The sequence below is a fragment of the Sarcophilus harrisii genome, chromosome 3, assembly GCF_902635505.1.
Source record: "Sarcophilus harrisii chromosome 3, mSarHar1.11, whole genome shotgun sequence".
Classification (NCBI taxonomy): domain Eukaryota; kingdom Metazoa; phylum Chordata; class Mammalia; order Dasyuromorphia; family Dasyuridae; genus Sarcophilus; species Sarcophilus harrisii.
In genome coordinates this window covers 147,344,746-147,358,081 of record NC_045428.1, presented here as the reverse complement: position 1 = coordinate 147,358,081, position 13,336 = coordinate 147,344,746, and the positions used below count along the sequence as shown (strand labels likewise).

General features: G+C 33.9%; 1 protein-coding gene across 30 annotated transcripts in view; it reads left to right on the top strand.

Moving 5' to 3' along the window:
- Positions 1 to 13,336, top strand: part of DOCK9 (dedicator of cytokinesis 9) — a 335,360-nt gene that overhangs the window by 147,567 nt on the left and 174,457 nt on the right. For all 30 annotated transcript variants that reach the window (XM_031958604.1, XM_031958617.1, XM_031958588.1 and 27 more), the window contains exon 2: positions 6,036 to 6,152. In XM_031958604.1, coding sequence (XP_031814464.1) covers positions 6,036 to 6,152 — 117 coding nt within the window. The remainder of the gene's footprint in view (positions 1 to 6,035; positions 6,153 to 13,336) is intronic.

The following is a 13,336-nucleotide window of genomic DNA, read 5'->3' as shown; positions in this document are numbered from 1 at the left end:
TTTTTTTTTTTTTTTTTTCCTAATTCTCAGGAAGTGGTGGTTTGAGGGGTGGGTCTGGTGGGTTGGATTGTGTTTGTGTCTGTGTGTAAATATTTGACCTTCAATGAAGGGTGTTCCTCACTTAAGCTTCGGTGTTCCTTTTATCAAGGCTCAAAACCATCCTTCTCATCTGTCCCTTTGATCACATTCATTTTATCTTCAGAATGTGATGGAGGCACTTCTTCAAAGCCAGGTCCTTGACCCTTTGCTACTAATTTCTCTCTCAGACCACCTTGGAATACTGAATATCTTCTGTCCACAGGCTTGGCAAGTAGGTTGGAGTGGGAAAGAATGTCAGAACTCATCAGGAGGAGTCTTAATTCACAGTCTGTCCCCAACAGTTACGGGCTGTGTGATCACGGGCAAATGACTTAACCTTCAGAAGCCCCAGTGACTGTCTCATGTGAAAAATGAGAATAATAATGTCTGATATATTTTTCTTCCAGGGTTATTGTGAAGATCAGATGAGATGATATAGGTAGAGCCTTTTGAAACCTTAAAGTGAAATACCAGTATCATCTATCGTCATCATTTCCTGGGTTTAACTCTTCATAACTCTTGGCTATTCTCCTTTTTTTTTTTTTTTTTTTTTTTTTTGGCTTGTTAGCCCTTATTTTATCTCTTTTAAGGATTTCTTATCTACTCTGATGAGGGCAGGACTGCCTTTTGTCACATAGTAGGTGCTGAGTAAATGTTTATTGATTGATATGTACTAATAAAATTTTTTGGGCTGGAAATCTTATGATCCTCTGTCCTTCAGTCTCTAAGAACTTATAACCTAAGAGACAACTGGTAAAGAAAAATAAGAGACCAAAAATAAGGAAACAAAATAATTAAAATGAGAAGGCCTCATTTACAAACTTTTTATCTTCGTAATTCCAGGACTTAATGGTGACTGGCACATAGTAGTAACTTAATAAATGTTTTTACAATTGATGTGTAGTAGCAATATTTTACTTCTCCTTTCTTTGTCCTGTTTATAAACTTTTTATTTTTCTATTCCCAACATTTAACATAATGACTGGCACATAGTAGGAGTTTAATAAATGTTTATTGATTGATTGTGTAGTAGTGATATTTTATTTATCCTTTGCCCTATTTACAACTCTTATCTTTATAATCCCAGTATTTAGCATTTCGTAAGTATTTAATAATACATGATTGATTAAACTGAGTGGGGAAAAAAAGCAGTTTTATCATTTTGTGCTAAGGAGACTTATTATACATATATACATATGAATATGTGTGTGTGTATGTGTATATATATATATATATATATATATATATAGAGAGAGAGAGAGAGAGAGAGAGAGAGAGAGAGAGACACACGTAATTCTTTTCCTAATGCAAGAATAACAGGTCATAGAAAAGTGATGATTGAGATCAATTCCCTTATTTTAACAAATGAACAAACTGAGGAGTAGAGTAGTGATATAGTTTATCTGAGACCACTTGATTTGGATAATCCATAGGTTTAGACATGAAAAAACCACAGTGGTCATCTTACAAATGAGAAGATTGGGGCCCCCCAAATCTGAGTGATTTACTCCAAATCATAAAGATAATACATAGGTAGTAAGCATGAGAGATTCTCTGACTTCAAATCCATAATTCAGGTAGTAAGCATGAGAGATTCTCTGACTTCAAATCCATAATTCTTTCCCTTAAACAAGTAGTGCAGAATTCAAATCCAGGTTTTCTGGTTTTAGATCTATTGCTTTTGCTACCACCCTGCCACCATTAAAATTATCTTTACTGGAAGTCCCTGAATTTTACTGTCTTCCCATTTTAATTATGTTGTTTCCTATATGTTTGGTCTCTTGTTTTTTCTTTGACCAATTGTCTCCTAGGTGTTCTTAGAGACTGAAGGACATAGGATCATAGGATTTCCAGCCAAAAAAGATTGTAAGGCTTTTATTTGGAAAGGACTTTACAGATTATGTACCCCAGCTCTCTCATTTTACAGATAAGAAAAACTGAGCAATTTGCCCAAGAATGCTTAGCTAGTTAAGGAATAGACCTGGGATTTGAACAAAGACAACAGTTTTCTATGACTCTAAATATAATTACCCATATGTAGCTCACTCAATAAATAGCCTGTGATTGTGACTTAATAAAAAAAAAAAATTATTAAATGCCTACTACATAATGTTTTGTGCAAAAGGAAAGAATTTAAAGAACTTATATAGCGCTCTCTCTCTCTCTCTCTCTCTCTCTTCTCTCTCTCTCTCTCTCTCTCTCTCTCTCTCTCTATATATATATATATATATATATAACCATTCTACTTATCTATAGACACAATATGTACCAAGTTTAGTGTAGTGCAATGAACCTAGCATCAAATCAAAAAATCCCCGCAAATCCCTAAGGAAAGGATTTGAGATTTTGTGTAGACATTTTTGGAAATCTTGTTGATCTAATCAGGAGTTCAGATAAGATTTATAGGTAAGCTTTTTCCCTTTAATGTAGGGAGGGGTACAGAAGTTTTGTCGTCCAGATTTTGGCCATCAAGATCATAGTCTTTTCTTTACTGAGTTTCTATCCAGAGAATAATGACAATTTGGATGAGTATTTCTACTTAGGCTTGAAATTCAATACAAATACAATTTACAAATACAAAATTACAATACAATACAAATTACAAAATACAAATAAAAAATATTCCTTAACCTTTGGACAATGTCATCGTACACACTGCTGTTATCAGGATTTTATTTGTAAAAACATCAAAAACTATATAAATGCTAGCAATTAGGCTGCTTAGTGGATAGTGCCAGCCCTGGAGTCAGGAAAACCAGAATTCAAATCTGGCCTCCTCCAGTTACTTTATAATCTTGGGCAAATGGCAGATCACTTCAGTATCTTTGCCAAAACTCCAAAGGGATTTTTGAATAAAGGGACCTTCAATAATTGAAACAATTCAACAATACCAAAACTATTATTAATTATCTGATTTTAACCACCTGCCTCTTTTTCCTTTCTCAATAAAAGTTAGATAGGTAGACGTCAATCTCTAGATCTTTAATCCCATGGTCATTTCATAACTGACATTTTTAGTTGATATCTTACGTGATAGATATTACTCATCAGCTAAATTTTTTTTAATGTCTCATATTCCCTCCAGTATTTTCTCAATGTAGCTGATCAATAATTTTACTTGATAAAGAAGTATTTCTTATTAATATATTGGGAAACTTTCCAAAACATCCCATACATTTTTAATGATGAAAACAGTTTAGATATTCCTTACAAGCAGAAATTTAATGAGCAGTATCCCAAATTTTAAAAATTATGTGACAGACTAACTTTATAAATAAGAAGCTTTTATACTTAAGGGGATCCAAGAGTCCTGTGGAGCAGTTTTATACCCAACATTTGACAGCTGCTACCAGTATAACTACTTGGCATCCTCTTCCCCCCTGTATGTGCTGTAGCTTTTCTAGCAACTGGCAGTTTTTAATAACTGACACTTTCCTGGACTCAAAAAACACTTTTCTCATGCTGCTAGTTCCTATTAAAGATATTATGATTCAGTCATAAAGTGAGTGATTGCCTTTGTACCAATCACAATTTTTTGATTTTAACATACATGTACACAGTCTGGTCTTTTTTTGTTTTTTGGTCATTTTCAGATGGGAATTAGCTGTCAGGCAGTTCTGTATTCAAGTTCTCTCCCCTTCCCTTCCCTTATTCCTTTGCTAAGTAAGGGCTGGATTTTCTGTTCCTTAGCTCTGTGTGCTGGATCTCTTTGACTGTTTAGATTGTGATAGCAAATTGCACAGGCTTGATGAGAGATATTTTCTTGAAAAACTTGAGGGAATAAATGCAAAAAAGGAATTATAGCTCTAATTCCATGCCTGGCATGCTTTCCTCCCATCAATATCTCTTGACCCTCTGGTCTTCCTTAAGATCTCAGCCAAAACCCTGCTTTCTATAGGAAACCTTTCCTGATCTCTCTTAATTCTAGTACCTTCTTTGTTCATTATTTCCAATAATATCCCGTTTATAACTTGTATGTACATAGTTATTTTCATATTGTTTCCCCCATTAGACTGACTTTGAGCTCCTAAAGAACAGACCCCTTTCTTTGGCTTTGGCCATTTATCTGTTGGGAATGTATTATCTCCATTTTACAGGTGAGAAAATGGGGGTTCAGAGAATATAAGTGACTTGCTCATGGTCACAGAATCATTGTCAAAGCAGGTCAGAGGAAAAGATTTTAACCCATATTTCTTGATTCTCAGTCAATTGCAATCCACTGAGATTACATTTTGAACTAGGATTTGAAAAAGAGGAAAAATAAGAAAAATAAATAAAAATGGTGGAAGGAAGAAGGACACAGAAGTGGGAAGTCCTTCAAGTCCGTTCTGGCAAAATTAGCTTGACTAAAATTGAAGTAGAGTAGTAGTGGGGAAGTAAGCAAATATTCTTCAATGCTCCTTCCCATTGATCTATGATTTATTGTTTCCAGTTCTCTTTATAAGGGGAAGATCATAATTTACCCTTATCTGGCTGCCCTGTTCAACTCTGTTTCATGTGCAGATCTGCTTAGGGAGGTTTGCCCTCTTGCAAGGAAGTCTTTCTGTCATTTTCTTGACATTACTTGGGAACCAGTGAAACACCTCAGCCTGTGCATATATTCTCCCTAGCTCTGGTTACATAACTAATCCATTTATTTTTCCCGATGACATCCTTTATATTGCTTCTCCTGTACAAATGGAAAGAATGAGAGAGAGAGCTGAAAAGGTATGGGGGTTAGGTTGTGGAAGGCTTTGAACAACTTCATAACCTGGAATTTTTGTACCTTTTCAGTCTTCTTCTACCTTAATATGATCTTTCACTTGTTTTGAAATTTAATGACTATATGAAAGATAGTTTAGAAGTTTAGAAGGAGGATAATAAGAATAGGAATTTATCAGTTCAAGAGGATGGCTGTGAGGGTCTACAGCAGGACATCTTTTTGCCTGAGAAATTTTTACATGACTCTAGGTATTTACTGATAATAAATCATATTTTTGCAATCCCCACCTTCAATTACAAGACCCTTTGTGAGGTTGCCAACCACAGTTTAACAAGATAGGGTCTATAGTATGGTGGAAATAATAATGGAAATAGAGATTAATGGCAGAAAAGAGGACTGATTCAGAAGTTAAATAAATAAAATATATTTATGTTTGTGCTTCTGATCTCTCTTTTTTTTTACTTTTAAGTTTATGGTATATGTAAAACATGAATGAATATCATCAAGATTCAAGTTCTCTTTAGATTATATATTTTCTGGAACTAGGGTGAGATATATAACATCTTCAATATTCAGTCTCTAAGTATGTCTGTCATCTAAAACATTCAAATCTGTAATTAGAATTTGCCAGCTTCATGAAGGAGAGGCATGAAGGAGAAGCAAAGAGGGAGAGGGGAGTCAATGAAGGCATGAACTAGGATTATAGACATTTGAATAAATAAAAGGGGGGAAAAAGATGTACAGATAGAATTGATAGGGATTTGTCATCTGTCATTTCATGAAAGATAGCAAGCTACTAGTTAATCATTCTGGTCACTAGTGATAATCTTTCCTGGGAGTCAATAGTTACTAAATTTTTGTAGTGTATAGTAATGTGTTGTACATTTTCTATCATTTCTTTGTATCATCTGAATTAATTATTGTCTGGATTCCTTAGAGATAAGCTTTCTGTAATTTCTGGCAGCATTGATCTGGTCCTGAAATTGCCATAATAAACTTTTCATTTTCACACACACACACACACACACAAAGATTATATATTTTCCTTTTAAAATATGAGTATCTACTATTCATTCTAATGTTTTCCTACTCATGGATTATGCATGCAAACAAAGAATTATGGGGTTTTTAGGAATTTATTTTCCTCTCAAAAGAATAATGTGCAGATTGTATATTTTGCACAATTTAATGAATTGTTCTTATTTAAGAAACTCCAGGTGCTTAAGCAAGCTGTTCTATTTTGTTTCTTTTCTAGGCAAAACCAAAGCTAATTGAGCCACTTGACTATGAAAATGTTATTGTCCAGAAGAAGACTCAAATCCTGAATGATGGTTTACGTGAAATGCTGCTTTTTCCTTATGATGACTTCCAGGTAACTGGTTTTATTTTTCCTATCCTTTTAAATCATGTGATTGGTCTTTAGGAACAATTGGTCAGAATACAGAAACATTTATTGCCATTTAATTTAACCTCTTTCTACCAATTTCATGTTTGGTGTTGGATTTTTTTTGTTCCCTTTTTAAGACTTTTAGCCGTGATAAAAAGAAAACGGCAGCTCATGGGGATGGCTTTGCTAATTTTATTAGTATGGCAAAATAGAATTATGAATAAATAAAATGAAGTAGCAGTGTAGAAAGATCACTGACTTTGGAGTGAACCTGGGTTTAAATCCTCCTTTCTCTCTGTCCCTCACCTACTTGTGTCATCTTGAGCACTTGCCTGTGAGGCACAATTTTCTCATCTGTAAAATCACATGGAGGTGGATAGATTAAATGTCTTGCTAAATCCCCCCCCTCTAAATTCATAGAAAAAATCTGGGAAATGCTACTTTTAAGTTCAGATGTGACATACAGAGTCCTTAATGGGTTTTAAGCAATTTTAGAAGCATATTTTTTAATGAACTAGGGATTAGGATGTTTAATTAAAAAAAAAAAAAGAACACAATATTATTTTGCCTTGATATAGAATTGAAGTATTTAAAGAAGTTTATCTCCTTCCTCGGGTAGGGAAAAAAATCTTTCAGAACATGATTCACTGTTAATGGGAAAGTTATGTCAGAGAACTCTTTCTAGTGGCACAAATATGAACTGGGATGTTTTTAAAACCAACTACCTCACAAAATAACAGCACATAGCAAAAAGAAAACAAGTGAAAAGCTCAAAAAGTACAGTCATTTGCCAGTAAATTTGGCAAGGTTTGTGTTATATTTGCATAGTCAAAACAGACTACTACAAATTATACTAAATGTTGACATATTTTTCCTGTTGAGGCCTTTGTGGAAGGCAAAGGTTATCTCCAGGTTCACTGAACATGCCTGGCCTTAGAGTGTATGTTTTTATATCTCAGTAAAATGGATTCTCTAGAAACCATTTTAATTTTGCAAATCCAGAACACTAAGTTCTTTTTGTGAAGGGATTGTGATACACATATTTAAGAAATAAGAAGAATAAATAAAACACATTTAATATCATCTTAAACTTCAGAGACTTGGGATCCAGCTGTTAATGAAATAGCTGAACTAGTTGGCTAAAATTACACGAAGAACACCTATGTGCTTTTTACATATTAAGTATTCTTCTGAAGACGTTGGGTAAACTGTGTGGCTCTGGCAGAAACTCCAACCCTCCACCTTTACTCATTAAAAATGGGTGGGTCGACAGAGTTGTTTTTCTCATTTTCCTAATTTTCATCAAAATGAGGGAGTATAGTTTTCAACCTAAGTTTTCAATTGTAAAATAGAGAATAAGGTCTGGCCCTGGTATTTCACTAAAGTAGAGAGCTCCCTTGTTGAGGAAACCTTTACCAATGCAGTTTTGTATTTTCTTTGCAATCTAATATCTTAGATTTGCCTAGAGTATTGAGAGGTTACATAATTTTCCTAATATGTCAAAGGCAGGACTTCCCAGTTCCAAGGTTAACTATCTATCCAAGACACCATACTGTCCCTTTTTAAACCATAATTTCAAATGTGGTTTTATTAAGGCAGAGGATGGTTTCAGGGGTTTCATAAATATTTCTATATATCTTGAAGGGGTTTAATTTTCTCAGTGGTTTTAAATTAGTATCTAATTAGAAGTTTCTTGTTTTGTCATGGATGCTACTGTGTCTTTGAAGCATGAGTTTGGAAGAATTAATATTAGAGAAAAAAGCTAAAGAGCAGTGGGCAAATATATAAATGTAGCAGGGTATATATGTGTATATATAATGCTTATTTGTCCATTCATGTCCCTCAAATTTTTAAATTCCCTACAAGGTGCAAAGTGTTGTACAAGATTTCATGTTGACAAGTGTTTCATATAACGAATGGCAACTTGCGTGGAAGAAGTAGCATAATTAACATCAGTGGGGATATGTATGACAAAAAGAAAAAGAACCTGTATGTAGTAGGGTCTCTATCCATTAAAGAAAGTTTTCCAGTCTCCATTGAGGATATAGGGCCTGGTCATAGGATTTCATTGGTGTAGGTTATTTCCTGGGGAAAAAATTGATTTTTATAAATAGAGATGGGCATCCTCTCTTCAACCTATAGTTTTAGAGAGTTGTCAGGAGAATTGAGACATTTTATGACATCCCCAGGTCACACAATATGTAGTAGAGGCAGGATAGCTTCAGAATGCCTCACTTGTTTCTCTTTATGGAAAAACACCAATAAGAAATATATCATGTTATAAGAAAATATGAAAAAGGATAGTTCATGATGAGGAAATGTAGAGAGGTTGTGATCTGCCCATATCCATGAAGGCCTGTATCTTTCAAAACATCAATTAATCCCCTGCAGTCTTAACTAAATTGTCAAAATAATTAAAGCAGCTGAGCTGACAGAATATTTAGCAAGATAGAACCAGCTTCTTCAGCCAACTACTTTTACTTGAGGTGATTTTTTTTTTTGTTTTAATTTTAGAAGTGATTTTTTTTTTTATTTTAATTTTAGGGATAGGTCAAAGAACTCCAATTTACTTAAAATAGAAAAGGAAATAGACTGAGCCCTGAACTCTAAGGGGTCAGGAAGCTTTTGTATCTACCTTGGCCTCAAGCTGCTTGCTATTGTATTCATGATTGGGGCTAATTCAACTGTGATGAATTAAATTTTCATCTATTAAACAGATGCTAGATGCTGTAAAAATATATACACATTATCTCTGCAAATACGCTTAATTATTAAATTAAGGTATCAATTTAGGAGAGGAAAAAATATAGTTCAAGGAAAGACTGATATGTATGTTTAATGAGGGATGAATAGGACTTGAGTTAGTTCTCATTACTGTAGACTTTAAATTAATCTGGTTGGACTTTTAATGGAAACAACCTATCTTGCTCATAAGGTATGCTTTAAGATTGTCATTTATCTAGTTATATGAGGATTTGTGTGAAAAAAATATCTTATAGTAGGAAGGGATAAAAGGGGAACAAGAAAAATTCTTCACAACTTTTCTAATTAACAGATAAAGTAATGCACACAAAAAAAAAAAGAGAAAGGGGGGGGGAAGTTTTTTATATTTTTCAGAACATTTATAAATTAATTCTCTTATTAAGGAATTGAGTGCTAGGATCAGTCAAGTATTCTTATTGATAAAGAATTTTATTGATACTTTGATACTAATGATGATGATGACATTGAAATTGATGATGAAATATATGTATAGCTTATTTTAAAAGAATTAGTAAATATATATATACATATATATATGTATACATACAATACATATATATGTATTACTAATTAATTCTCTTATTAAGGAATTGAGTGCTAGGATCAGTCAAGTATTCTTATTGATAAAGAATTTTATTGATGTGCATACTATAGATATAGAATAAGGTAAAAATACACTTTGTCCTCAAAGAAATCTCTTTCTCCTGGGAAAGTCAACAAACAACTACATATATACATAATGTACTTTGTAAAGTAAATTAGGTAATCTCAGGCACTGGAAATTAAGGGTACAGGAAAGGTCTCTTGCAAAAAGTGTATTTGAGGAGGAAAGAAGGGAACTTTTTCATTGAATGACCTCAATTTTTTTTAGTTAGTTATAATATGAAGTTCTCAATAAATGATGCAAGTGCATGGAAATCATTCTTTCCTAATGAATTTTCTACTCCTTTAGTGGCTAATTCATTAGGAAAGAATAATTCCCATGCTATATGCCCTAGACCTAAGGAACCATCATGAGTTCCTTATAGGATCTCCTATAAGGTAACCATAAGGGATCATAAATGAGGGAGTTCAAAGGCTCTGGCTTCTTTCAATCCTGCTTCTGGAGTTCTCCAGTTTAGTAAGATAAGATAGTGTATGTATTTGTAGTGGTTTGTGATTTTCTCTGGTGCATTTTCTCCAAGCATGCAGCAGCACTTGAATAAGAACAAAGAAGCAGATGTTTGGAGGAATCCAGGGTCTGAATCAGTGATAGAACCAGAAGGTGAGTGATCTGAGAGTAGAAAATGATGCAGGTGGATTGGTTCAGGAAGGGTCTTGAAATGGAAATTTAGAGTATTTGAAGTTACATCATTATTGATGTTGTGAAGTCCCTTAGTATGGGGGCAAGAGTTGGTGGAGAGTGGGTTTCTTATTGAAGAGGATGGAAGGACAAACAGGAATTGAAGAGTATTCAAGGTCATCCACTATGGAAAATGAGTTTTTTAGGGTGGAAGGGATTATTATGAGTGAAAGTGAGAGCAAATCTAGAATGGCTGCTTCATAAAGCAAGCAGTTTTATCTGGAGAAAGGTTAGTACTGCAGGACAGAGTGAGAAACAGAGTTTTAAGATGAAACAAACATTTTAAATTATGCATCAGGAGTTTCAGAGAAGGCACAGCAAAGGAATTGAGAAGATTTAAAGTAGAACATTGGAGAGGGCAAGGTGGATAGGTAAGGGGATAGTCAGTTAGGGATGAGCTATGGAAGTTTGCATCTTGGTAAGCAGGGCTTAAGAATCATGAAAAGCAAGAATTTGAGGAGGGTCAAAGTATGCTAACCCTTCAGGAATACGTCCAGGTAAAGTATTAATGGTTGGACATAAGTCTAGTGAGAAAGGAACTTGATTGAACTGTACAGGGCCCTCTCTTGAGAAAGAGCAAGTATTCATGGTGTACCTAATGGGATCTTAGAAGGAAAACAGGTGGCCAGTCTGTAGAAGGCACTAGCAGGTAGAGGGATTTTATTTCAGGTTCCTCAGAGTTGGAGAATGCTCTAGAGGCTAAAGAAAGTGAGAGACAGTTTTCAGGGTATTATTTAGCTGGAGAAAACCCTGGGGCAGCATTCTTGAAATCCTAGAGACCGAGCTCCTTAGTCTGGAGAACTTCTGAGCTAGGATTGAAAAAAGACCAGAGCCCTTAAAAATAAACACTCTCATTTATGCTATGTTCTTTATCATCCTAGTGAGACCCGCCATCACTCATGTTGGTTCCCTAGGTCTAGGGCCTGGAATACCCTCCCTATTCCATGTCTCTAAATACTACTCCCATTAATTTCGTCTCCTTTGATCTTTTTTTTTTTTTTAAATTAAAGCTTTTTATTTACAAAACCTATGCGTGGGTAATTTTACAACATTGACCCTTACAAAACCTTCTGTTCCAAATTTTCCCTTCCTTCCCCCACCCCATCCCCTAGATGTTAATTATGTTAAAATATATGTTAACATGTTAAATATGTTACAATATATGTTAAATCCAATATATGTATACATATTTATATAATTATCTTGCTGCACAAGAAAAATCGGATCAAGAAGGAAGAGGAAAAAAAAAACCCCGAGAAAGAAGCTATTTCCCCAAGAAACTATTTTAATGACCTAGAAAAAATAACAACAAAATTCATCTGGAAGAACAAAAGGTCAAGAATTTCAAGGGAATTAATGAAAAAAATGCCACAAAAGGTGGCCTAACTGTACCAGATCTAAAACTATATTTTAAAACAGCAGTCACCAAAACCATTTCGTATTGGCTAAGAAATAGACTTGTTGATCAGTGGAACGGGTTAGGTTCATGGGACAAAATAGTCAATGACGAACCCAAAGGCCCCAGCTTTTGGGATAAGAACTCACTATTTGACAAAACTGCTGGGAAAATTGGAAACTAGTATGGCAGAAACTAGGCATTGACTCAGACCTAACACTGTATACCAAGATAAAATCGAAATGGATTCATGATGTAGACATAAAGAATGATATTGTAAATAAATTAGAAGAACATAGGATAGTTTACCTTTTAGACCTGTGGAGGAGGAAGGAATTTGTGACCAAAGAAGAACTAGAGATCATTATTGATCACAAAATAGATAACTTTGATTAAATTAAATTAAAAAGGTTTTGTACAAACAAAACTAATGCAGACAAGATTAGAAGGGAAGCAATAAACTGGGAAAACCTTTTTATATCTCCTTTGAACTTAATCATTTATCTTCCACATCACCTAATTTATAGTAATTTATATGCTTTCCTATCTTATTCCTATTATCTTAACAATTCTTATTACTTAATAATTCCTATTCTTATTATCATTTCTATCTAATAGTTTCATGTGTTTTGGTTTTATATCCCAACTATACCTTCACCTCCTTAAAAGCTGAGAGTTCCCAAGAGACTGTCCATGTTTTTTCTTGTGTTGTGTGATACATAGCCACAAAATAAATTCTTTGTAATTTTGTTCTGATTGTTTGATTACGATCAAATCTATAATAAATACAATTTTCCTTCTTATTTGATTCAGAAGGAAAGGCATCATCATGAGCATCACTTATGTTCTAACTTTAATGGAGATTTCCATATAGAGAACATCTGATAAGAGTATTGTTGAATAAGACTATATGTTATATTAGATATTTTGATATTTTCTGAAGTAAAAGAGATTATATCAAAAAGAGGTGACACAATAATTAAAAAAAAGGTGGGGAGGGGGTAAATTTGCAGCCAGCAGTCTAGGTTTGATTTCCTAGTACTACTTGCTGGTAGGACATGAGGTGATTCATTTAAACTATCTGGGCCTCATTTTAGCCCATTTGTAAATTGATGGAATTATTTGAGAGGATTGTTAAATTCCTTGACAACTTTAAATATATGATCCAATGACCCTCAAGTTTTCAAGTAAACTTTTTAAAAAAATTTGATTTCGTAATATGTGGCAGTTCTCATTTAAGGACTTTTTTTTTTTTTTTCAGGAGCATTCTTTGAATTTAAATATCCCAGAGGGCAGAGATACCCTTTTTTCCTGATCGACTGAACATAACAAATTATACAAGTTGAATTGTCAGTTGACATGGAAAATTCTGATCAAAACTGAATGTAGCAGCCAGGATTTTTAACTTTTGATTTGCTCTCAAAGACATAGAATATTCTTCTCTGTGTCAGACCACTGGTCTTAAATATTACATCTTTTTTGGGGGGAAGGGCCTGTTAACGAAATGATAGCTTTTCTCTTGCTTGCATTGCCATGAATTGAAGAGATTGTTGGTTATGATTTTTTTTTGCCCTATTTTATTTATTTATTTATTACAGATTTATTTTATTTTCGATTCACAGAACAAAATAAGCATTTCCATAACACAATACAAAAAAAAAAAAAGAT